This window comes from Rana temporaria, chromosome 12 (assembly GCF_905171775.1).
Source record: "Rana temporaria chromosome 12, aRanTem1.1, whole genome shotgun sequence".
In the NCBI taxonomy this organism is placed as follows: domain Eukaryota; kingdom Metazoa; phylum Chordata; class Amphibia; order Anura; family Ranidae; genus Rana; species Rana temporaria.
In genome coordinates this window covers 9,357,139-9,384,996 of record NC_053500.1, presented here as the reverse complement: position 1 = coordinate 9,384,996, position 27,858 = coordinate 9,357,139, and the positions used below count along the sequence as shown (strand labels likewise).

Genomic DNA, 27,858 nt, shown 5'->3' with positions numbered 1-27,858 from the left:
AAAGAGAAAGAAAGAGCGAGAGAGAGAGGTCATTGTTCACATACAAAGACCAGTTTGCTGGACAACACTGTTGCAAATAGAAAATAAAAATGGTGGCGCAGATTAGCAGCATAACACAAGTCAGTCTGGTATTGAGTCCGCAGGGCACAGCAGCTCAGAGCTGGCATCTCCTTCTTCAAGCGTGTAACTTTGCTTTGGAGAACCAGCTTGGGGTGACGTGGTATAAATAGGGGTGGAGGCCCCCGGGTTATCTCCTCCTTCACTGTCCACAATCACTACAGTGGTCTCCTCTTGGATTAAGGCATTGAGGCCATCGAGGTCAGAAGAGCTCATACCCGACTCAGAGATGAAGGTTGGGTTCTCCGGGGATTCTGGGTCGCTTTCTTCACCATTGTCTATAAGCACCTCCTGTATGGAGTCCTCGCTATCCTGTGCCGGAGAACTTGGCACAACCGTCTCGCACACAATGACCTGTGACCCTAGAGACTGAGGCGAGGCCATTAACTTGACATGACTTAACATATGGAGCTGGTCAGTGGTCATTGACTCTTGCCCGTTTCTTTCTCCACTAGAGGGGTCTGCATTGGTCAAGGAAGCCCCAGAACGTTCTTCCCCGTCATCTACTTCCATCTTTTCTACAATAAATGCCGCCACGGTGTCGTCTTTGCCGGATTTGTCAATGTCACTTTGTCCGGACTCGTCGACCGAAAGCTGCAACATGGTCAACTCTTGAGCTTTGTGAAGCATGATCTCGTTGTGCTGTCTCTTATGACTCCGCAAGGAGTCCTCCCTAACAAATGAAGCCTCACAGAGGTCACACCTGAAAGTTTTCTTTGCGTCCACTTTGTTACTTTTCCGAGATCCCAACTGCCTGGGAAAGTTCCCGTCCGCTTTCTGAACGTCGAACTTGCAGTTCACCTCGTCGCTGTGAACTTTTTTAATGTGCGTGGTCAGGTTGCTGCGCTGTTTAGTGTCAAACTGGCAAAGGTGGCATTTGAACGGTCGGTCCTGGGAGTGGATGCGCTCGTGGACTTTGAGCGCCGCCCTGTTGGCACAGGTGTAGCTGCATTCCAAGCACTTGACCGGCAGCTCCGGCAGATGGGTGCGCAAGTGTTGGCGCAGGTCTCCCTTGCTGCTGCACTGAAAGTCACACTGCGTACACTTGAACGTGCATTCTGAATTGTGTTTCATCCGTATGTGGGACTTCAGATTTCCCTTCATGGCACAGAAGAAGTCGCAGAACTCGCAGCGGTAGGGTTTCTCCCCCGTGTGAACGCGCATGTGTCTTCTCAGGTCCGAGTTGATTTTGAACTTGGAGCTGCAGAGCATGCATTGGAAGGGGGCATCACCTGGAATACAAGAACGATTGTCAGAGGGATCGGAAAAAAATACACACAAGCAGAAAGGCAATGCTGTCTGGTGAGCTACTCCATACTTACCGTATATACTCGAGTATAAGCCAAGTTTCTCAGCACATTTTTTTGTGCTGAAAATGCCCCCCTCGGCTTATACTCGAGTCACCTTTTTGCGCCCGATCTTGCGGACTTTGGAGACCCGGTACCGGCCAGCTGTAGGTCACCTGGACCCCACACATGTAGCCCCAGTTCTCCTCTACAAGTGTGCAAAGTTTGTTGTCTGGGGGACCTATGGCCGGGGAGTACCGATTTTTAAAAGCAGGGCACCCCTTCCTTATGCTGCGTACAGACGGTCGTTTTCTGTATTAAAAAAAAACGACGTTTTAAATCATGAAATAAAACAACGTTTTTGAAACATCATTTTCAAAGACGAAGTTGCCTACACACCATCGTTTTTTCACAATGCTTTAGCAAAGCGAGGTTACGTTTCACCACTTTTTTCCATTGAAGCTCGCTTCATAACTAGCTTCTGGGCATGCGCGGGTGTAAAAACGTAGTTTTTTGCTACACACTGTCAATTTCTGTGAAGTAAAAAACAACGTTTTGAAAAACGACACAAAAAATTCAAGCATGTTCGAATTTTTTTTTTGACGTTTTTTTGAAGACATAAAACAACGTTTTGCCCACACACTATCATTTTAAATGACGTTTTTTAAAACGTCGTTTTTTTTCATCACAAAAAACGACCGTCTGTATGCGGCATTAGACTCCCATGTTAAAACGGTAATTTCTACAGTGACTTTGGGGACCTGTTACCGGCCGGTCGTAGGTCCCCTGGACCCCAAACGTGCACACATGTAGCCCTAGTTCTCCTCTACAAGTGTGCAAAGTCTGTTGTCTGGGGGACCTACGGCTAGGGAGCACCAATTTCTCAAAGCCGGGCACCCCTTCCATAGACTCCCGTCAGTCTAGTCATGGGCACAGTGAAGCATACAGATGGACACCCTAGGCTTATACTCGAGTCAATACATTTTCCCAGTTTTTTTGTGGTAAAATTAGGTGCCTCTGCTTATATTTGGGTCAGCTTATACTCGAGTATATACGGTACTTAGGTTCCCTCACCTCTGCAAAAAAAAAAAAATCCAAGTGCGGAATTTTTTCAGAACTTTTTCTGTCGGAATTTCCAACGGTTGTAGATAGAGAGCAGGTTCTCCATTTTTCCGCCAGAAAAAATTTTGATCTGAAAATCCGTTCGTCTGTATGAAATTCCGACGCACTAAAAAAACACGCATGATCAGAATCAAGTCGGCGCATGCTCAGAAGCACTGAACTTCATTTTTTTCGGCTCTTGTCGTAGTGTTGTAGGTCACCGCGTTCTTGACGGTCGGAATTTGGTGTGACCGTGTGTATGCAAGCCAAGCTTGAGCGGAATCGTCGGAAAAAACATCCAAATTTTTTTTCGACGGCAAGTCCGATCGTGTGTACGCAGCATAACACCTTAAATCTGAGAAGGATGGGGATTCCACACCTCGTGCAGTAGCACATTCAAATTGTTTTTTTAGCTTTGGACAAGTTGGAGGAAGGTTGAAAAGCTCTATGGGGTTTATTATTTTACCACTTTGACCTCCAGAAGATTTACCCCCAAATGTTATTTGTGTACAGCGTCGCACGACCGCGCAATTGGCCTGGTCATGAAGGGGGGGCTTCATGACCAGGCCAATTGCGCGGTCGTGCCACGCTGTACACAAATAAAATTGACACTTTTTTTCCCCACAAATAGAGATTTCTTATTGTGGTATTTGATCACCTCTGCGTTTTTATTTTTTGTGCTATAAACAAAAAAAAATATTTTTTTTACTTTCTGCTATAAAACATACCCCCCCCCCCCCCAAAAAAAAAAAATCGAATTTCTTCATCAATTTAGGTCAATATTTATTCTGCTACATATTTTTGGAGAACACCCCAAAAATATGGGCTTAAAGGGCCACGTACAGGTACGTGGATGTGCCCAGCCGTGCCATTCTGCCGACGTATTTCGGCATGAAGGGGTCCTTAAGTGGTTAAGAATATGTATTCTACATTTTTTTTTTTTTGCAATAGGCGTATATTAAACCACTTCAGCCCTGGAAGAATTTCCCCCATTAATGACCAGGCCATTTCTTGCAATACAGCACTGCATCGTTTTAACTGACAATCGTACAGTCGTGCAACACTGTACACAAACAAACAAAAATGGACGTCCTTTTTCCCCCCACAAATTGAGTTTTTTATTTGTTTGCGCTATAAACAAAAAATAAATAAAAAGAGCGAAATTTTGAAAAAAAAAAAAAAAATATTCCTTTTTTTTTTTTTTTACTTTTTGCTATAATAAATATCCCCCCAAAAAAATAAAAAAAGGTCTTCCTCAGTTTAGGCCGATATGTATTCTTCTACATACCGTATTTATCGGCGTATACCGCTCACTATTTTGCCCTGAAATTCAGGGGAAAATCGTGGGTGCGGGGTATACGCCTATATACCATATATGCCGGCACCGAGTTTGAATACTGGCATATACCGAGCGCAGTACACTCGTGTATCTTCGGGCAGTCTCGGCGCCTCTCGTGCTGACGTCCTGGACGTACAGGACGTCAGTGCGAGAGTAGCCGAGCCTGCCCGACGATACACGAGTGTACTGCGCTCGGTATATGTCGGCGCAGTATTCAAACTCGGCGCGGGAAACGAGTGGGGAGGACGCCGCAGAAGGACGCCGGACCCGACTAAGAGGACACCCGAAGCCGCAGACGGACGCCGGACCTGACTAGGCCGCCGATGGACGCCGCGCAAGACACCAAAACTGCAAGTACAAAAAAACTTTTTTCCACAGGAATTCGGGGCAACTTTAGGGGTGCACGGTATACGTGGCAGCGTGCTATACCCCGATAAATACGGTATTTAAAAAAAATATAAAAAATTAGCAATAAGCGTTTTTTTGCACAAAAGTTATAGGGCCAGATTCACAAAGAGATACGACGGTGGATATCCTGATATCTACAGATACACCATCGTATCTCTAACTTACACTGGTCGTATCTATGCGCCTGATTCATAGAATCAGATACGCATAGATAGGGCTAAGCTCCGACAGTGTTACAATGTGTTACACTGTCGGATCTTTTTTTCAATTTAAAAATGGCGCCAGGGGCGTTCCCGCTGATTTACGATAAATAATATGTAAATCAACGAGATACGCAAATTCACGAACGTACGCGGACCCGACGCAGTCTTCTTACGACGTTTCCGTAGCGGCGTACCCATCGTATACTTACCCCTGCTTTCATCAGGCGCAGCCAATGTTAAGTATAGCCGACGTTCCCGCGTCGAATTTAAATTTTTTAACGTCGTTTGCGTAAGTCGTTCTAGAATACGGATGGACGTCGTTTACGTAAGCGTCGAAACCACTGACGTCCTAGCGACGTCAGTGGGAGCAATGCACGCCGGGAAATTCCCCGGACGGCGCATGCGCATTTAAATCGGCACGGGAACGCGCCTGATTTAAAAATAGTACACTCCCCTAGCCGCGGAATTTGAATTCCGCCGGGGGATTTAGGATCCGCCGTCGCAAGTTTGGAGGTAAGTGGTTTGTGAATTAGCCACTTGCCTCCTAAACTTGCGGGAGCGTATCTTAAATCACGTAGATCGAGCGGATCTATAGATCCGCTGAGCTACGTGAATCTGGCCCATAGCGTCTACAAAATAGGGGATAGATTTATGTATATATTTTTTTTTTTTTACTAGTAATAGTGGCGATCTGCGATTTTTAATCGGGACTGCCACATTGCGGCAGACAGATCGAACACTTTTGAAACTATTTTGGAACCATTGACATTTATACAGCGATCAGTGCCACGGATTACTGTATAAATTACACTGGCAGGGAAGGTGTTAACACTAGGGGGCGATGAAGGCGTTGAATGTGTCCTAGGGAGTGATTCCAACTGGGGAGAGAATAGTGATTCTAACTGGGAGAGGAGACCGATTGTTGTTCCTAAGCATTAGGAACAACAGATCACTCTCCTCACCCCTGACAGAATGGAGATCTGTCTGTTGACATTGACAGATCTCCGTTCTCAGGGTAGCCGCCAACCATGCGCATTGGCTTCTACGTCACGCGGCGGGCGCGTGCCCCTTTTACTCAAAGCGCCCGCCGTATACACGCAGGCGTGCCATTGTGCCGCCGTCAATCGGCGGTGGGCGGTCGGCAGGTGGTTAATTGGTTTGCGCAAAAGTTTCAGCGTCTACAAGATACAGAGCTGCATTATCGTCTTTTCTGCTGGCCCGGGGTTCAGCTTTACATCATAATGGGGGGGGGGGGGTTACTGCAAACCTGCCATCGCCTAGCAATTCCTCCCGGCCGATTTCTCATCGTCTGCCGAAATAAACTTTTAACCTCCCCGGAACATTCCGCCGCCACAGAACTGATGTGAGCTTTCAAACCGCACTTTGTTCTCTGTACATTAAAAGTGGATTTTAATTAAAATATCAGCATGAGACCAATTTGTAGCAAAAGCGGTTTTTACTCCAAATTTATTCTCATCGTAAAGATTTATTTATTTATTTTTTCTTCAGCTTTGTAAACAAGCGCGCAATATTTGGGACGTTCAGCTGAAATTTCACACTTAATCGCACTAAAAGCTTTATTATTATGCAGATCAGAAAGCACATTACTATGCGTTTAGATGATTATCCCGCGCAGATCACCCGCCTGATATCCATATATATGTTTTTACACTTTGTATTCCTTTTTCTTTCCCTAAACAAGAAAAACTAGACGATTTATTAATTTCTGCAATTTTAAATGGTTTCCTTGAAGTTATTTAACACTTTCCTGCCTAAAAAGGAAAGAAATATATGAACCAGAAAAAAAAAGGAAGAAAAATAAAATCAGAGCTGCTCTGTATGTCTGATGCATAGAAATGTCGTGTTTACAGGCCCTGCAACAAGTATGGACCAATCCTACAGGCCAAGTACCAAATTTTTTTTACCACTTGCCCTCCGGAAGATTGGGGAATGAGGGGGCTGCAGGGTCCACTCCCAGGGGTCCACACCCAGGGGTCACCTCTGAGGGGTCCACACCCAGGGGTCACTTCTCAGGGGTCCACACCCAGGGGTCACCTCTCAGGGGTCCACACCCAGGGGTCACCTCTCAGGGGTCCACACCCAGGGGTCACCTCTCAGGGGTCCACACCCAGGGGTCACCTCTCAGGGGTCCACACCCAGGGGTCACCTCCCAGGGGTCCACACCCAGGGGTCAGGGTCCACTCTCAAAAGGTCACCTCCCAGGGGTCCACCCCCAGGGTTAACTCTCAGGGGGTCCACCCCCAGTGTTAACCCTCAGGGGGTCCACTCCCAGGGGTCACTTCCAGGGGTCACTCTCAGGGGTCCACACCCATGGTTCACTCTCAGGGGGTCCAACCCCAGGATTAACTCTCAGGGGGTCCAACCCCAGGATTAACTCTCAGCGGGTCCAACCCCAGGATTAACTCTCAGCGGGTCCAACCCCAGGATTAACTCTCAGCGGGTCCACCCCCAGGATTAACTCTCAGCGGGTCCACCCCCAGGATTAACTCTCAGCGGGTCCACCCTCAGCATTAACTCTCAGCGGGTCCACCCTCAGCATTAACTCTCAGCGGGTCCACCCCCAGGATTAACTCTCAGGGGGTCCACCCTCAGCATTAACTCTCAGCGGGTCCACCCTCAGCATTAACTCTCAGGGGGTCCACCCTCAGCATTAACTCTCAGCGGGTCCACCCTCAGCATTAACTCTCAGGGGGTCCACCTCTCAGGGGGTCGAGGGATGAGCTCACCTGTGTGTGAACGGAGATGAACGGTCAGCTGACTGGAGTTGCGGCTGGCATATGGGCAGATCTGGCATTTGAAGGGGCGCTCGTCTGTGTGAATGCGCATGTGTTTGCAGAGGCTGCTACTGTCCGCTGCACTGTAGTCACATTCTTTACACTTGTAGGGCTTTTCTCCCGTATGTGAGCGGATGTGCGTCTTTAGCTTGTCCTTCCGGCTGAAACACTTCCCACATCTGTCACACCTGTGTGGCTTGTCACCTAAGAGAGGAGAGAGGATCGCGCTGTTACAGAAAATACCACCAAAAGAAAGCTCTATTTGTGGGGTAAAAAAAAAAAGGACGTCAATTTCGTTTGGGATCCACGTCGCCCGACCGCGCAATTGTCGTTCAAAGCGTGACAGTGCCGAAAGCTGAAGATGTGCCTGAGCAGGAAGGGAGTAAAAATGCCCGGTATTGAAGTGGTTAATAATAAAAAAAAAAAAAAAGTGTATTTTTTCCCCAAAAACAATTACATTTGAAAGACCGCTGCCCAAATACCGTGCGACATAAAATGTTGCAACGATCAGCATTTTTATTCTCTAGGGTGTCTGCTAAAAAAAACAAATATATAAATATGTATTATATATACACACATATATATATATATATATATATATATATATATATATATATATATATATATATATATATAAAAAAATATGTTTGGGAGTTCTAAGTAATTTACTATCAAAAATACAAAAATTGAATCACTTCACTTTAATCGCCCGCCGGCCATCATATGACATCCTTGACTTTGAGTGGGGATATCTGAATGATGGGTGCAGCTACAGGCATCATTCAGATATCAGCCTTTTCAGCTGCCGATTCCCTACACAGTAAGAATGATCATAGTGGCTTTTCTGCTGCTTGATCGTTCTTACAGTTGGTGAGAGGGGACCCCCTCCACCACCCTCCGGCGCTTCTGTCTCACCCCTGCTATCGGTGAGTCGGAGAACAGATCCACCGGCCCTGGATGCTGACCATAGAGATTTGCAGTGAACCAGGCGGTCGCCGGAGTCTCTATCATCGTTTGGAGGCCTGCCGCAATGTTATGACGTCACGCCCGGCCTCTGCATTCAAACAAATGGCGACGCCTTGGCTGGGAAGCTGAAATCGTTTTTTTTGGGGGGGGGGGGACTTCAGGCTTCCGAGCCTAGAGGTCAGATGTGGGGTCTTACTGGCCCCATATCTCACTGTAAATATGTTTACATTCCTTGTAATAGGAATAAAAGTGATCAAAATTATTAAAAAAAAATTTAAAGTGTCAAAACTAAAAAAGAAAAGATGGATGTCCCACAATGCCCACCTCTTGGTCATTGGTTGAGTACTGATGAGCAGAAACCAGAGTTACCTGTGTGGGTCCTCATGTGCCGTTCCATGTCTTTCATGCCATAAGCAGTCTTGAACTGACATCCTATAAGCAAAAAAAAAAAAAAAAAAAACAACAATGATCTTACTACACACTCACTAAACTTACTACACACTCACTAAACATAACTATGTATTACCAACCAAGGTAGTTCTACCTCCTCTCACCTGTATAGGTGCAGCTCTGCTTCTTCTGAGGAGAGGCAGCAGATAATCTTTTGGATCGGCTTTTTGTAGCGATGGTGGTGGCCCCACCAGTAGCCGGCGTCACCGAGCTGTCACTAGGCAGAAAGGTTTGATAGCCATGTTCAAAAACAAATTCCGGAGCAGAGACTGGACAGAAGAAGAAGGTGCCATAGGTAATGCACAGTACAATAAAGCAGACAATATAAAATGTACCTTACAATGACAAAAATGAAAGAATATCTAAACCCAAGAACAAAAATATATTATTATCCCTTTCACGCCGACGCAACGCATATATGCGTCCTCGGCTTTCGGGGGTTATACCGGGAAGATGCCTGCAGCCGCAGGCATCATCCCGGTACTGTTGTTTAGAGCCGGCGATCGGCTATCCAAACATAACAACCGATGCGGCTAAAAGCCGCTCGGTTGTTATGCCGGAGGAGCGGGAGGGGACATCCCCCCCCTCTCGCCGCTCTGACCGGGCCTCCCGTCCCACCGGGAGACCCGATCCTCCATCCGCCGCGTTCTGTGTCCAGGCGGAGACTGACACTAAGCCGTAAACGGCTTTGATTCAGTCTCCGCATTGAAACCACGGAAGCGGCGTCATGACGTCACTTCCGGGTTTCTCGGCTGTCAATGGCGCCGGATTTAAAAAAGTACACAGTATTCAGAATCGCCGTTTTCGGCGATCTGAATACTTTGAAGTGCAAAGGAGGGCTCGGGGGTCTTTTAGACCCCCAATCCCTCCATAAAGAGTACCTGTCACCACCTATTGCTGTCACAAGGGATGTTTACATTCCTTGTGACAGCAATAAAAGTGATCAAAGTGTAAAAAAATAAAATAAAAACACAATTTAATATTATAAAAAAAATAAAAATAAATAAGAAAACAAAAATTTTTTTTTTTAAAGCGCCCCCCTCCCCGCGAGCTTGCGCAGCAAAGAAAACGCATACGGAAGTCGCGCCTGCATATGAAAACGGTGTTCAAATCACACATGTGAGGTATCGCCGCGATCGTCAGAGCGAGAGCAATAATTCTAGACCTACTCTGTAACTCTAACCTGGTAACCGTAAAAAAAGTTTAAAGTGTCGCCTATGGAGATTTTTTAGGTACCGTAGTTTGTCGCAATTCCACGAGTGCGTGCAATTATAAAACGTGACATGCTTGGTATCCATTTACTCGGCGTAACATCATCTTTCACATTATGCAAAAAAAATGGGCTAATTTTACTTTTTCATTTTTTTAAAATTCATGAAAGTAAATTTTTCCCAAAAAGTTGTGTTTAAAACACCGCCGCACAAATACCGTATGACATAAAATATTGCAAAAAAATCGCCATTTTATTCTCTAGATTCTCTGCTAAAAAAATATAATATTTGGGGGTTCTAAGTAATTTTCTAGACAAAAATATGGATTTTAACTTGTAAACACCAAATGTCATACATAGGCTTAGGCATGAAAGGGTTATATTGCAGTTACCGGTCCTTAGATGTACGGATTGTATGAATTTTATTATTTTTAGACCGACTACGTATTCTACAAGTAAAGTATGGCATAAGCCATAAGAGGTCAACTACATTTGGTGAGATGGTCACCAGTCATCTCTATGACCGTCGGAGGCCCGGGCGTGACGTTATGACGTCACGCCCGTTACCCGGAAGTAAAAAAAGCCGCAATTGCGGCTGTCGGCATGAGATCGGTGATTTCTTTTTCACCGATTTCATGCTTGTAAGCCTGGAGGAGAGATGGGGGGGGGGTCTTATTGACCATCTCTCCATAAAGAGGACCTGTCACACTGATTCCTATTACAAGGGATGTTGACATTCCTTGTAATCGGAATAAAAGTGATCAAAAAAAGTAAAAAAAAGTAAAAAAAAAAGTGTAAAAATAAAAAAAATTAAGTAAAATAAAACAAACAAAAAAAAAAAAATTTAAAACGCCCCTGTCCCCGCGCGCAGAAGCGAACACGCATGCAAGTCCCGCCCACATATGTAAACGCCGGCTAAACCCCACATGTGAGGTATCGTCGCATGCGACAGAGCGTGTGCAACAATTCTAGCACTAGACCTCCTCTGTAACTCGAAAATAGTAACCTGTAAAAAATGTTAAAGTGTCACCTATGGAGATTTTTAAGTACCGAAGTTTGGCGCCATTCCATGAGTGTGCGCAATTTTAAAGCGTGACATGTTAGGTATCTATTTACTCGGCGTGACATCATCTTTCACATTATACAAGAAAATTGGGCTAACTTTACTGTTTTGTTTTTTTTTAATTCACGAAACCGTTTTTTTTCCCCAAAAAAAGGCGCTTGAAAAATTATTGCGCAAATACCGTGCGAGGAAAAAAGTTGCAATGGCCGCCATTTTATTCCCTAGGGTGTCTGCTAAAATATATATATATATATATATATATATATACATATAAATATATATATATTATATATATATATGTGTATATGTAGATTCAGAGAGATTGGATTAAATTTAGGGCGGCGTAGCCTAGCCTGTTTAGGCTACACCGCCGTAAATTAGTTAGGCTAGTAGTGATTCTCAATCTACTTACCTGCTAATCTACGGCGGCGTAGCCTTAAACGAGCGGGCGTAAGGGCGCCTAATTCAAATTGGTTGGAGGGGGGCGTGTTGTATGGAAATGAGGCTTGACCTCACGTTTTTTGACGTTATTTGCTACTGCGCATGCGCCGTGCGCCTACATTTCCCAGTGCGCATTGCGGCTAAGTACGCCGTACGGGCCTATTGATTTCGACGTGTACGTAAACGACGTTACTCCCGATTCACGGACGACTTGCGCAAACGACGTAAAAAATTCGAACCTCGCGGCGGAAACGGCGGCCATACTTTAACATTGTTATTCCACTTCATAGGTGGAATAACTTTAGGCCGCCTAAGGCCTTACGGAAACGACGTAATGCGACTGCGGCGGCCGCGCGTATGTTCGTGAATCGGCGTACAAGCTCATTTACATAATCTACAGGGGCCGCAATGGAAGCGCCACCTAGCGGCCATCAGCAACATTGCAATCTAAGATAGGACGGCGCAAGCCGTCGTATCTTAGATATGTTTAAGCGTATCTCTGTTAGAGAATACACTTGAACATAGGTCGGTGCAGATTCAGAGTTAGGTTGGCTTATCTGTAGATAAGCCGGCCTAACTCTTTCTGAATCTACCTAATAATGTTTGGGGGGTTCTGATTAATTTTCTAGCAAAAAAAATTGTGATTTTTACATGAAGGAGAGAAGTGCCAAAATAGGCGCGGTGGACAAGTGGTTAAACCACATGGCAAGAGTCCCCCAGCTGATTGGACTCAGGGAGGTGGGGGAACCCTCCATGTTGATACACTTTGTAGACCAAATCAGAATGAGACCCCCCTATTTTCTGTGCCATTCACTGGAGGTTCCTTTATAGAACGTTTGTCACATGACTCTGTTGGGTAGGATGTCCATTGGATGTGGAGAACCTCAGCTTTTGGACGGCATTGTATAATAATGAGCGGATAACAGGCTCCGGGAATCACCATTCATGGTACAGAAATGTCGCTGTGCCTACCGGTGATGGTCTGAGTCTCAGAAGTGATGGTGCGAGCCGCAGACTGCGACGGCGTCACCGAATCTCCCGACACAAACTGGACGGTACTTGTGGCTCCGGTGGCGGCGTTGGTGAGCTGGCAGCCGGTCTGCTTGTGGGTCACGAAAGCATCCAAATTATTGAACTGAGTCTTGCAGAGCCCACAGATGTGAATGTCCGCTGTGATCTCCACCAGGACTGTGGCCGTACCTGAAACTGAGAGAGCAGGAAAGAGCGGTCATAGAGTGACGGGTCTATATATACACAACCAGAAGATTCCATTCAGGCTTCATGCCATGTGCCTTAGAGCAGGGGGTCCCAAACTGGCGGCCCTCCAGCTGTTGCAAAACTACAAGTCCCATCATGCCTCTGCTTGTGGGAGTCTTGCTTGTAACGATCAGCTTAGCAATGCCTCATGGGACGTGTAGTTTTGCAACAGCTGGAGGGCCGCCAGTTTGAGACGCCTGCCTTAGAGTTATGGAAGCTCCATACCTAGCTTGACACTCTGGTCGGCCATTAGTCTGTATGTTTGGACCCCGCACATGTTCTCTGAGAAGGACGGGAAGATGGAAATAATGCCTGCGCATAGATCTGAGCTCTGTACCAGACCATACATCTCACTAGGGGTGCAACGGATCAAAAAACTCACGGTTCGGATCGTTCCTCGGATCAGGAGTCACGGATCGGATCATTTTTCGGATCAGCAGAAAAAAATACCCACATCTCCCCCCCCCCCCCACTGTAATATCCACATCCCCCCTACTGCAGTGGCGTCACTCGGTGCGAAAAAATAATAAAAATGGTGAGACCCCCCCTCAGTACAGACACCCCACAGTAGTGCAGACCTCAGACGGTAACTCCCACAGTAGTGCAGACCTCAAACAGTAACCCCCCCCCCCAGTAATGCAGACCTCAGACGGTAACCCCTCCAGTAGTGCAGACCTCAGACGGTAACCCCCCCCAGTAATGCAGACCTCAGACAGTAACCCCCCACAGTAGTGCAGACCTCAGACGGTAACCCCCCCACAGTAGTGCAGACCTCAGACAGTAACCCCCCACAGTAGTGCAGACCTCAGACGGTAACCCCTCCAGTAGTGCAGACCTCAGACAGTAACCCCCCCCAGTAGTGCAGACCTCAGACGGTAACCCCTCCAGTAATGCAGACCTCAGACGGTAACCCCTCCAGTAGTGCAGACCTCCGACGGTAACCCCTCCAGTAATGCAGACCTCAGACAGTAACCCCCCACAGTAGTGCAGACCTCAGGCAGTAACCCCCCACAGTAGTGCAGACCTCAGACGGTAACCCCCCCCCAGTAGTGCAGACCTCAGACGGTAACCCCCCCCAGTAATGCAGACCTCAGACGGTAACCCCCCAGTAGTGCAGACCTCAGACGGTAACCCCTCCAGTAATGCAGACCTCAGACGGTAACCCCCCAGTAGTGCAGACCTCAGACGGTAACCCCTCCAGTAATGCAGACCTCAGACGGTAACCCCTCCAGTAGTGCAGACCTCAGACGGTAACCCCCCCAGTAGTGCAGACCTCAGACGGTAACCCCCCCCAGTAATGCAGACCTCAGACGGTAACCCCTCCAGTAGTGCAGACCTCAGACGGTAACCCCTCCAGTAATGCAGACCTCAGACGGTAACCCCTCCAGTAGTGCAGACCTCAGACAGTAACCCCCCCCAGTAATGCAGACCTCAGACAGTAACCCCCCACAGTAGTGCAGACCTCAGGCAGTAACCCCCCACAGTAGTGCAGACCTCAGACGGTAACCCCCCCCAGTAATGCAGACCTCAGACGGTAACCCCTCCAGTAGTGCAGACCTCAGACAGTAACCCCCCCCAGTAATGCAGACCTCAGACAGTAACCCCCCACAGTAGTGCAGACCTCAGGCAGTAACCCCCCACAGTAGTGCAGACCTCAGACGGTAACCCCCCCACAGTAGTGCAGACCTCAGACGGTAACCCCCCCCAGTAATGCAGACCTCAGACGGTAACCCCTCCAGTAATGCAGACCTCAGACGGTAACCCTTCCAGTAGTGCAGACCTCAGACGGTAACCCCTCCAGTAATGCAGACCTCAGACGGTAACCCCTCCAGTAGTGCAGACCTCAGACAGTAACCCCCCCCAGTAGTGCAGACCTCAGACGGTAACCCCTCCAGTAATGCAGACCTCAGACAGTAACCCCCCACAGTAGTGCAGACCTCAGGCAGTAACCCCCCACAGTAGTGCAGACCTCAGACGGTAACCCCCCCACAGTAGTGCAGACCTCAGACGGTAACCCCCCCCAGTAGTGCAGACCTCAGACGGTAACCCCCCCCAGTAGTGCAGACCTCAGACGGTAACCCCCCCAGTAGTGCAGACCTCAGACGGTAACCCCTCCAGTAGTGCAGACCTCAGACGGTAACCCCCCCCAGTAATGCAGACCTCAGACGGTAACCCCCCCCAGTAATGCAGACCTCAGACAGTAACCCCCCACAGTAGTGCAGACCTCAGACGGTAACCCCCCCCAGTAGTGCAGACCTCAGACGGTAACCCCCCCCAGTAGTGCAGACCTCAGACGGTAACCCCCCCCAGTAGTGCAGACCTCAGACGGTAACCCCCCCAGTAGTGCAGACCTCAGACGGTAACCCCCCCCAGTAGTGCAGACCTCAGACGGTAACCCCCCCAGTAGTGCAGACCTCAGACGGTAACCCCCCCCAGTAATGCAGACCTCAGACGGTAACCCCCCCCAGTAGTGCAGACCTCAGAGAGCGGCGTGTGTTTCCCTAGAGTGCGGGCTCCTCCTCCTCTGTGGGTGTAAACAGAGAGAAGGGGCCGTCGCCGGGTGTACCAAGATGGGCGCGGCTCCGGAGCTAGGCCGAAGCCGCGAAATTAGCATTTCCTAGTGCTATGGCCGCTGAGGCAATCCGCGGATCGCATAGCGTGCCGATCCGAAGGGGGTGACCCGTTCGGATCAACGGTGATCCGTTGCACCCCTACATCTCACACATGCATGTAGACGGTACATTTGATTTTTGGAGTTATCAGTTAAAGTGGAAATAAATAGCCACCAATTTAAATGTCTTCCAAAACCGCTTTAGTTCTTTTTTAACCGGTTAAGACCCGGACCATTATGCAGGTTAAGGACCTTGCCCCTTTTTGCGATTCGGCACTGCGTTGCTTTAACTGACGATTGCGCGGTCGTGCGACGTGGCTCCCAAACAAAATTGGCGTCCTTTTTTTCCCACAAATAGAGCTTTCTTTTGGTGGTATTTGATCACCTCTGCGGTTTTTATTTTTTGCGCTATAAACAAAAATAGAGCGACAATTTTGAAAAAAAATGTAATATTTTTTACTTGTTGCTATAATAAATATCCCCCCCCCAAAAAAAAATATTATATATATATATATTATATATATATATATATATATATATATATATATATATATATATATATATATATATATATATATATATATATATATATATATATATATATATATATATATATATATATATATATATATATATATATATATAATATAAAACAATTCCCTCAGTTTAGGCCGATGCATATTCTTTTATATATTTTTGGTTAAAAAAAAAAAAAAATCGCAATAAGCGTTTATTGATTGGTTTGCGCAAACGTTATAGCGTTTACAAAATAGGGGGTAGTTTTATGGCATTTTTATTAATATATATATATTTTTTTTACTAGTAATGGTGACGATCAGCGATTTTTTTTCGTGACTGCGACATTATGGCGGACACATCGGACACTTTTGACACATTTTTGGGACCATGGTTACTGTGAAAATGACAATGGCAGTGAAGGGGTTAACCACTAGGTGGCGCTAAGGGGTTAGGTGTGCCCTAAGAGTGATTCTAACTGTAGGGGGGTGTGGCTGTAGGTGTGACGTCACTGATCGTCGTTCCCTATATCAGGAAACAGACGATCAGTGTCAGTGCCACAGAAAAGAACATGGAAGGTTTGTTTACATTCACCTCTCCCCGTTCTTCAGCTCCTGTGACCGATCGCGGGACACCGGCGGCGATCGGGTCCGCGGGCACGGTCACGGAGCTTTGGACCAATGGCTGGGCTCTTAAAGGCTGTGCCCAGCCGTGCCCTTCTGCCGATGTATATGTGCAGGAGGCGGTCCTTAAAGCGGGGTTCCCATTACATTTTTCAAATTTAAAAAATATCTGCTTTCATCTCTCCTTCTATAGTCTCTATGGTGTCACTTACCATTTTAAAATGTCCCGCCAAGTTATTGTAAAGGAACACTTTATATCTTTGCCTCTTGAACGTTCTCATTTTGCTTGTGGGCATTGTGAAGCCCACAAGCAATTACTTCCGGGAATACTGGGGATGACTAGTTCAAAGGGCCGCGTGTCCCGCCCCATTCTCGTGCGTCCGCAATAGACCTGCAGCGCCGCGCCGTCAAACACTTGGGTTGCCATCACAATGAGCGGCGGCGGCGAAAGTGCACACCATAAACATCAACAAGCCGGGAGACACAGGGGAAGCGCACGGCATCCTGGGAGCCGACGTCAGGATCCGAGGTGAATAGAAAGGCAGATTTCGTGGGACCGCATAGCAACAGGCATTTCGAGGCGAGTAAAAACATTTTTTTTTTCTTTTTCAGGTCTAAGCTACAATATAAAGCAAAGTTATATTTTTGATGGAACCTCCACTTTAAGTGGTTAAGACGGCTCTCATAAGGAACCATTCATCGAGGTGATCTATGCCCGGAAGTGGGAGCGGGGGGGCCCCCATCATGTAAAAAAAAAAAATGGAGATAAAAGTAGATCTAGGAAAAGACATGAGACTGACGCAGTCCATCACCGGACATAACAAGAGCGCATTTTGAAGACCTGGTAAAGGCTGCAATTGCTGATCCCCTTCTGAAGATGCTAGCTGACTGGCTATTTCTGGCCTAAAAGTCAGTCTGTAGAGTCAGCATGACATGAAAACTCTGATCTGCATACTTGTTCCAGGTCAGCGACTCCCAAAAGCCGGGGAGGGAAGGCAGCTAGGCAACTAGTATTTCCAGAAGTAGGTCAGCCATGGCAGCCGGCACACACACTGCTCCCAGCACAGGTCTGTATCCTGATCCACAGACTGCACAGCAATACCCGAGATTACCCAGAACACACCTACACACCGCAACTTTACATCTTCCTACAACTGGGCCTACACAACAATACCCGGGATTACCCAGAACACACCTACACACCGCAACTTTACATCTTCCTACAACTGGGCCTACACAACAATACCCGGGATTACCCAGAACACACCTACACACCGCAACTTTACATCTTCCTACAACTGGGCCTACACAACAATACCCGGGATTACCCAGAACACACCTACACACCGCAACTTTACATCTTCCTACAACTGGGCCTACACAACAATACCCGGGATTACCCAGAACACACCGCAACTTTACATCTTCCTACAACTGGGCCTACACAACAATACCCGGGATTACCCAGAACACACCTACACACCGCAACTTTACATCTTCCTACAACTGGGCCTACACAACAATACCCGGGATTACCCAGAACACACCTACACACCGCAACTTTACATCTTCCTACAACTGGGCCTACACAACAATACCCGGGATTACCCAGAACACACCTACACACCGCAACTTTACATCTTCCTACAACTGGGCCTACACAACAATACCCGTGATTACCCAGAACACACCTACACACCGCAACTTTACATCTTCCTACAACTGGGCCTACACAACAATACCCGGGATTACCCAGAACACACCGCAACTTTACATCTTCCTACAACTGGGCTTACACAACAATACCCGGGATTACCCAGAACACACCTACACACCGCAACTTTACATCTTCCTACAACTGGGCCTACACAACAATACCCGGGATTACCCAGAACACACCGCAACTTTACATCTTCCTACAACTGGGCTTACACAACAATACCCGGGATTACCCAGAACACACCTACACACCGCAACTTTACATCTTCCTACAACTGGGCCTACACAACAATACCCGGCATTTCCCAGAACACACCTACACACCGCAACTTTACATCTTCCTACAACTGGGCCTACACAACAATACCCGGGATTACCCAGAACACACCGCAACTTTACATCTTCCTACAACTGGGCTTACACAACAATACCCGGGATTACCCAGATCACACCTACACACCGCAACTTTACATCTTCCTACAACTGGGCCTACACAACAATACCCGGCATTTCCCAGAACACACCTACACACCGCAACTTTACATCTTCCTACAACTGGGCCTACACAACAATACCCGGGATTACCCAGAACACACCTACACACCGCAACTTTACATCTTCCTACAACTGGGCCTACACAACAATACCCGGCATTTCCCAGAACACACCTACACACCGCAACTTTACATCTTCCTACAACTGGGCCTACACAGCAATACCCGGGATTACCCAGAACACACCTACACACCGCAACTTTACATCTTCCTACAACTGGGCCTACACAACAATACCCGGCATTTCCCAGAACACACCGCAACTTTACATCTTCCTACAACTGGGCCTACACAACAATACCCGAGATTACCCAGAACACACCTACACACCGCAACTTTACATCTTCCTACAACTGGGCCTACACAGCAATACCCGGGATTACCCGGAACACACCTACACACCGCAACTTTACATCTTCCTACAACTGGGCCTACACAACAATACCCGGGATTACCCAGAACACACCTACACACCGCAACTTTACATCTTCCTACAACTGGGCCTACACAACAATACCCGGGATTACCCAGAACACACCTACACACCGCAACTTTACATCTTCCTACAACTGGGCCTACACAACAATACCCGAGATTACCCAGAACACACCGCAACTTTACATTTTCCTACAACTGGGCCTACACAACAATACCCGGGATTACCCAGAACACACCTACACACCGCAACTTTACATCTTCCTACACAACACAACCGGGGATGAGAAAATCTACACCACTCCTGCTACAGGGGCCAAGCATGTCCCATCCTAAGAGGACCTGCCATCTCACACAGTACAGTGGAACCTCGGATTTACGAGGATAATCCGTTCCAGGAGAATGCTTGTAATCCAAAGCACTCGCATCTCAAAGCGAGTTTCCCCATAGAAGTCAATGGAAACTAAAATAATTTGTTCCGCGTTGACTTTTTATGGCATGCAATACTGCATGTGGCCAGGGGTGGGGGGGGGGGGGCACCGGAGAGATTCGGAAATACTCGGAGATTGTTCGGCTGCCCCTCGGAAACAGAGTGTTTCTGAACAGCTCTGGCGCCCCTGCACCTCTGGCCAGATGCGGTACTGCACACCGCAGAGGCTTTGAATCCTGCTTGTTTTGCGGGACAACACTAGCAAACCGAGGGTCCGCTGTACTGGGAAAATGAAAGCAGACGTCTAAATTCCATTTCTCTCTCCATACAAGACAAAGAGAAGTCCATCTCTCTGCACAACCTTTGTTTAGGTATTTGAGGGATTGAGGAAGGGTTGGGTTGTTCTTGCTGTCTGTGTTCCCAAGAAGACGTAGCAGTCGTGGTGGGAACAATCGTGAATTCCAGACTGGACTATGCTAACGCCCTTTATCTCGGACTCCCAAAGTACCAAATCTCTCGTCTGCAAGTCGTTCAGAATACGGCCGCCAGACTGGTGACTGGGAAAAAAACATGGGAATCAATCTCACCTTCGCTGAGAACCCTTCACTGGCTGCCAGTAAAAGACAGAATTGCATTTAAAGCACTCTGCCTGACACATAAGTGCATCCATGGGAAGGCTCCGCAATATCTTTGCGACAAGATAGAACCTCACAATTCGAATCGCGTTCTGCGATCCACTGACCAAAATCTGGTCAGGGTACCAAAAACCAAATACAAGTCCAAAGGAGAAAGAAGGTTTGCTTTTCAGGGTCCTAGACTATGGAACGCTTTACCAACCAGCATTCGGTTGGAGGAAAACCACCTGACTTTCAGAAGACAGATCAAAACTCTGCTCTTTTGATGTCATGAGACACGAACAACTAGCGCCCAGAGGCGATTCAGTTCGCATGCGCCGCGCTACATAAGTTTTTCATTCATTCATTCATTCATTCATTGGAAAGATGCACCCTCTCTATGTGTAATGACGCCCACCGTCACCGACGAAGGAAAATCCAAAATTTGAGTCCTTAACTACATGCCGACCAGCCGCCGCAGTTCTACGGCGGCAGGTCGGCTCCCCTGTGCGAGAGCCCATAGTATAACGTCAGCTCTAAAACCGTCCACTAGGGGCGTGCGTGCGCCCCCGACTTCCGTGCGCATTCCTCGTTACAGAGCGAGAACCGGGAGCTGTGTGTGTAAACACACAGCTCCCGGTCCTGTCAGGGAGAGAAATGCTGATCTTCTGTTCATACAATGTATGAACAGCGATCTGTCATTTCCCCTAGTGAGGCCACCCCCCCCCCTACAGTTAGAACACACCCAGGGAACATACTTAACCCCTTCACTGCCAGTGGCATTTTTATAGTAATCCATTGGATTACTATAAAAATGCCACTGGCAGTGAAGAGGTTAACACTAGGGGGCGGGGAAGGGGTTAAGTATGTTCCCTGGGTGTGTTCTAACTGTAGAGGGGGTGGACTGACTGGGGGAAATGACAGATAAAAAAACTTTATTTGTATTGTTAGTGTATTTTTCCCAAAAAAGTGCGCTTGTAAGACCGCCGCGAGAATTTTATTCTCTAGGGTGTTAGAAATAAATATATATATATATATAAAATATGTTTGGGTGGTCCTAAGTAATTTTCTAGCAAAAAACAAAAGGGCCGGATTCATATACCTGAGCGTATCTGTCCGGCCCGCCTAACGTATCTCCGATACGTTACGCCGCTCTAACTTTGGGCGCAAGTTCTTTATTCAGAAGGAACTTGCGCCCTTAGTTACAGCGGCGTAACGTATGTGTTGCGGCGTAAGGCCGCGTAATTCAAATGGGGGATGTAGGGGGCGTGTTTTATTTAAAATTTGTCTTGACCCTGCGTTTTTTTACGTTTTTTTTAACAGCGCATGCGCCATCCGTAAAATCTTCCAGTGTGCATTGCTCTAAATGACGTCATTGGTTTCGACGTGAACATAAATTACGTCCAGCCGTATTCGCGAACGACTTACGCAAACGATGTAAAAAATTCAAAACTCGGCGCGGGAACGACGGCCATACTTAACATTAGCTACGCCTCATATAGCAGGGGTAACTATACGCCGGAAAAAGCCGAACGCAAACGACGTAAAAAAAAAAAAAAGTGCCGGGCGGTCGTTCGTTCGTTTCTGAATCGGCGTAAATCCTAATTTGCATATTCCTCGCGTAAAACAAACGGAAGCGCCACCTAGCGGCCAGCGTGATATTGCAGCCTAAGATCCGACGGTGTAAGACACCTACACCTGTCGGATCTTAGGGATATCTATGCGTAACTGATTCTATGAATCAGGCGCATAGATACGACAGCCGGACTCAGAGATACGACGGCGTATCAGGAGATATGCCGTTGTATCTCTTTCTGAATCCGACCCAAAGATTTTAACTTGTATAAACACCAAATGGAGGTTCGGTCATTAGTGGTAACCTAGATTTACACGTTTCACATAAGAGAAGGGAAACATTTAAAATAAATAAATTGCAAATTGTTTGCGCTATAAACAAAAAAAGACCGACAACCCCATTCTAGAGATGATAATAATAGGAAGGTGACGACATTGGGATGGGAAGGAGGGAACCTGAACAGATCACATCCAATCACACCACACACTGATCAGATGTGATTGGTATGGAAGAGATAGAAGTGGAATATATTGGATACAATCATCAGCTGGGAGGAGAAGAGTTCCCTGTAAGAGATAACAATGTATCCTTCTATTACACAATACACACACCTCCAATGTATCAGACAACATACACACACCTCCAATGTATCACACAATACACACACCTCCAATGTATCACACACACACACCTCCAATGTATCACACAACACACACACACACCTCCAATGTATCACACAATACACACACACACCTCCAATGTAACACACACACACACACCTCCAATGTATCACACACACACCTCCAATGTATCACACAATACACACACACCTCCAATGTATCACACACACACCTCCAATGTATCACACAATACACACACCTCCAATGTATCACACAATACACACACACCTCCAATGTATCACACAATACACACACACCTCCAATGTATCACACAACACACACACCTCCAATGTATCACACACACACCTCCAATGTATCACACAATACACACACACCTCCAATGTATCACACAATACACACACACCTCCAATGTATCACACAATACACACACCTCCAATGTATCACACAATACACACACACCTCCAATGTATCACACACACACCTCCAATGTATCACACAATACACACACACCTCCAATGTATCACACAATACACACACACCTCCAATGTATCACACAATACACACACCTCCAATGTATCACACAATACACACACCTCCAATGTATCACACAACACACACACCTCCAATGTATCACACAATACACACACCTCCAATGTATCACACACACACCTCCAATGTATCACACAATACACACACACACCTCCAATGTATCACACAATACACACACACCTCCAATGTATCACACACACACCTCCAATGTATCACACAATACACACACACCTCCAATGTATCACACAATACACACACCTCCAATGTATCACACAATACACACACCTCCAATGTATCACACAACACACACACCTCCAATGTATCACACAATACACACACCTCCAATGTATCACACAACACACACACCTCCAATGTATCACACACACACCTCCAATGTATCACACAATACACACACCTCCAATGTATCACACAATACACACACACCTCCAATGTATCACACAACACACACACCTCCAATGTATCACACAATACACACACACCTCCAATGTATCACACAATACACACACACCTCCAATGTATCACACAATACACACCTCCAATGTATCACACACACACCTCCAATGTATCACACAATACACACACCTCCAATGTATCACACAACACACACACCTCCAATGTATCACACAATACACACACACCTCCAATGTATCACACAATACACACACCTCCAATGTATCACACACACACACACCTCCAATGTATCACACACACACCTCCAATGTATCACACAACACACACACCTCCAATGTATCACACAACACACACACCTCCAATGTATCACACACACACACACACCTCCAATGTATCACACACACACACACACCTCCAATGTATCACACAATACACACACACCTCCAATGTATCACACAACACACACACCTCCAATGTATCACACAACACACACACCTCCAATGTATCACACAACACACACACCTCCAATGTATCACACAACACACACACCTCCAATGTATCACACAATACACACACACCTCCAATGTATCACACAATACACACACACCTCCAATGTATCACACAATACACACACACCTCCAATGTATCACACAATACACACACACCTCCAATGTATCACACAACACACACACACACACCTCCAATGTATCACACAATACACACACACCTCCAATGTATCACACAATACACACACCTCCAATGTATCACACACACACCCCTCCAATGTATCACACAATACACACACACCCCTCCAATGTATCACACAATACACACACCTCCAATGTATCACACAATACACACACACCTTCAATGTATCACACAATACACACACCTCCAATGTATCACACAATACACACACCTCCAATGTATCACACAATACACACACCCCTCCAATGTATCACACACACACCTCCAATGTATCACACAATACACACACCTCCAATGTATCACACAATACACACACCTCCAATGTATCACACAATACACACACACCTCCAATGTATCACACAATACACACACCTCCAATGTATCACACAATACACACACACCTCCAATGTATCACACAATACACACACACCTCCAATGTATCACACAATACACACACACCTCCAATGTATCACACAATACACACACCTCCAATGTATCACACAATACACACCTCCAATGTATCACACAACACACACACACCTCCAATGTATCACACAATACACACACACCTCCAATGTATCACACAACACACACACCTCCAATGTATCACACAACACACACACACCTCCAATGTATCACACAACACACACACCTCCAATGTATCACACACACACACCTCCAATGTATCACACAATACACACACACCTCCAATGTATCACACAATACACACACACCTCCAATGTATCACACAATACACACACCTCCAATGTATCACACAATACACACACCTCCAATGTATCACACAACACACACACACCTCCAATGTATCACACAACACACACACCTCCAATGTATCACACACACACACCTCCAATGTATCACACAATACACACACACCTCCAATGTATCACACAACACACACACCTCCAATGTATCACACAATACACACACCTCCAATGTATCACACAATACACACACACCTCCAATGTATCACACAATACACACACACACCTCCAATGTATCACACAATACACACACACCTCCAATGTATCACACAATACACACACACACCTCCAATGTATCACACAATACACACACACCTCCAATGTATCACACAATACACACACCTCCAATGTATCACACAATACACACCTCCAATGTATCACACAACACACACACACCTCCAATGTATCACACAATACACACACACCTCCAATGTATCACACAACACACACACCTCCAATGTATCACACAATACACACACACCTCCAATGTATCACACAACACACACACCTCCAATGTATCACACAACACACACACCTCCAATGTATCACACAACACACACACCTCCAATGTATCACACAACACACACACCTCCAATGTATCACACAATACACACACACCTCCAATGTATCACACAATACACACACACCTCCAATGTATCACACAATACACACACACCTCCAATGTATCACACAATACACACACACCTCCAATGTATCACACAACACACACACACACACCTCCAATGTATCACACAATACACACACACCTCCAATGTATCACACAATACACACACCTCCAATGTATCACACACACACCCCTCCAATGTATCACACAATACACACACACCCCTCCAATGTATCACACAATACACACACCTCCAATGTATCACACAATACACACACACCTTCAATGTATCACACAATACACACACCTCCAATGTATCACACAATACACACACCTCCAATGTATCACACAATACACACACCCCTCCAATGTATCACACACACACCTCCAATGTATCACACAATACACACACACCTCCAATGTATCACACAATACACACACCTCCAATGTATCACACAATACACACACACCTCCAATGTATCACACAATACACACACCTCCAATGTATCACACAATACACACACACCTCCAATGTATCACACAATACACACACACCTCCAATGTATCACACAATACACACACCTCCAATGTATCACACAATACACACCTCCAATGTATCACACAACACACACACACCTCCAATGTATCACACAATACACACACACCTCCAATGTATCACACAACACACACACCTCCAATGTATCACACAACACACACACACCTCCAATGTATCACACAACACACACACCTCCAATGTATCACACACACACACCTCCAATGTATCACACAATACACACACACCTCCAATGTATCACACAATACACACACCTCCAATGTATCACACAATACACACACACCTCCAATGTATCACACAATACACACACCTCCAATGTATCACACAATACACACACCTCCAATGTATCACACAACACACACACACCTCCAATGTATCACACAACACACACACCTCCAATGTATCACACACACACACCTCCAATGTATCACACAATACACACACACCTCCAATGTATCACACAACACACACACCTCCAATGTATCACACAATACACACACCTCCAATGTATCACACAATACACACACACCTCCAATGTATCACACAATACACACACACACCTCCAATGTATCACACAATACACACACACCTCCAATGTATCACACAATACACACACCTCCAATGTATCACACAATACACACACACCTCCAATGTATCACACAATACACACACCTCCAATGTATCACACAATACACACCTCCAATGTATCACACAACACACACACACCTCCAATGTATCACACAATACACACACACCTCCAATGTATCACACAACACACACACCTCCAATGTATCACACAACACACACACACCTCCAATGTATCACACAACACACACACCTCCAATGTATCACACACACACACCTCCAATGTATCACACAATACACACACACCTCCAATGTATCACACAATACACACACACCTCCAATGTATCACACAATACACACACCTCCAATGTATCACACAATACACACACCTCCAATGTATCACACAACACACACACACCTCCAATGTATCACACAACACACACACACCTCCAATGTATCACACAACACACACACACACCTCCAATGTATCACACAATACACACACACCTCCAATGTATCACACAATACACACACACCTCCAATGTATCACACACACACACCTCCAATGTATCACACAATACACACACCTCCAATGTATCACACAATACACACACACCTCCAATGTATCACACAATACACACACCTCCAATGTATCACACACACACCTCCAATGTATCACACAACACACACACCTCCAATGTATCACACAATACACACACCTCCAATGTATCACACAATACACACACACCTCCAATGTATCACACAATACACACACACCTCCAATGTATCACACAACACACACACCTCCAATGTATAATAGAGAGGGGGAGGGGTGATGAGGTCTCCAGCAGACAGGTGTGTGATAGTAGAGTATACAGGGGGAGGGGTTCCTGTATACAGACATGCATATATATATACATAGAGAGGCCGGTGAGAGTCTGTGTGATGATCTGAGACACGCGGGTCGCGCGGTGCACGCCGGGATCCTCCTCCTGATACATTGTATCTCTATTGCACGTTCCGTGGTTCTCAGTCTCTGCAGGTTTCGGGGTTCCCATCCTCCCCCTCCTCCGAACCCCGGAACCTGCAGCGATCCTCCTCTACTCACACTGTACAGCCGGCAACCCCCCCTCCGCCGCCGCCGCCGGGCTCCGGTTCATGGCCGGGGGGCCCCCGATCCGGGAACACCGCCGATCTCTTCTCCTGCACGGCGGATGTGTGGAGAGGAGAACTTCCGCTACCTAG

The 27,858-nt window shown here is 46.5% G+C and overlaps 1 protein-coding gene across 1 annotated transcript; it reads right to left on the bottom strand.

The window, feature by feature from the left end:
• Positions 1 to 27,858, bottom strand: ZFP64 (ZFP64 zinc finger protein). Its single transcript, XM_040329794.1, has 6 exons — positions 27,722 to 27,858; positions 12,352 to 12,585; positions 8,770 to 8,934; positions 8,585 to 8,647; positions 7,202 to 7,453; positions 1 to 1,349 (listed from the first exon to the last, which is right to left on the bottom strand). Exons 1-6 carry the CDS (start codon positions 27,771 to 27,773, stop codon positions 121 to 123), a joined length of 1,995 nt encoding a protein of 664 aa, XP_040185728.1. The 5' UTR covers positions 27,774 to 27,858; the 3' UTR covers positions 1 to 120.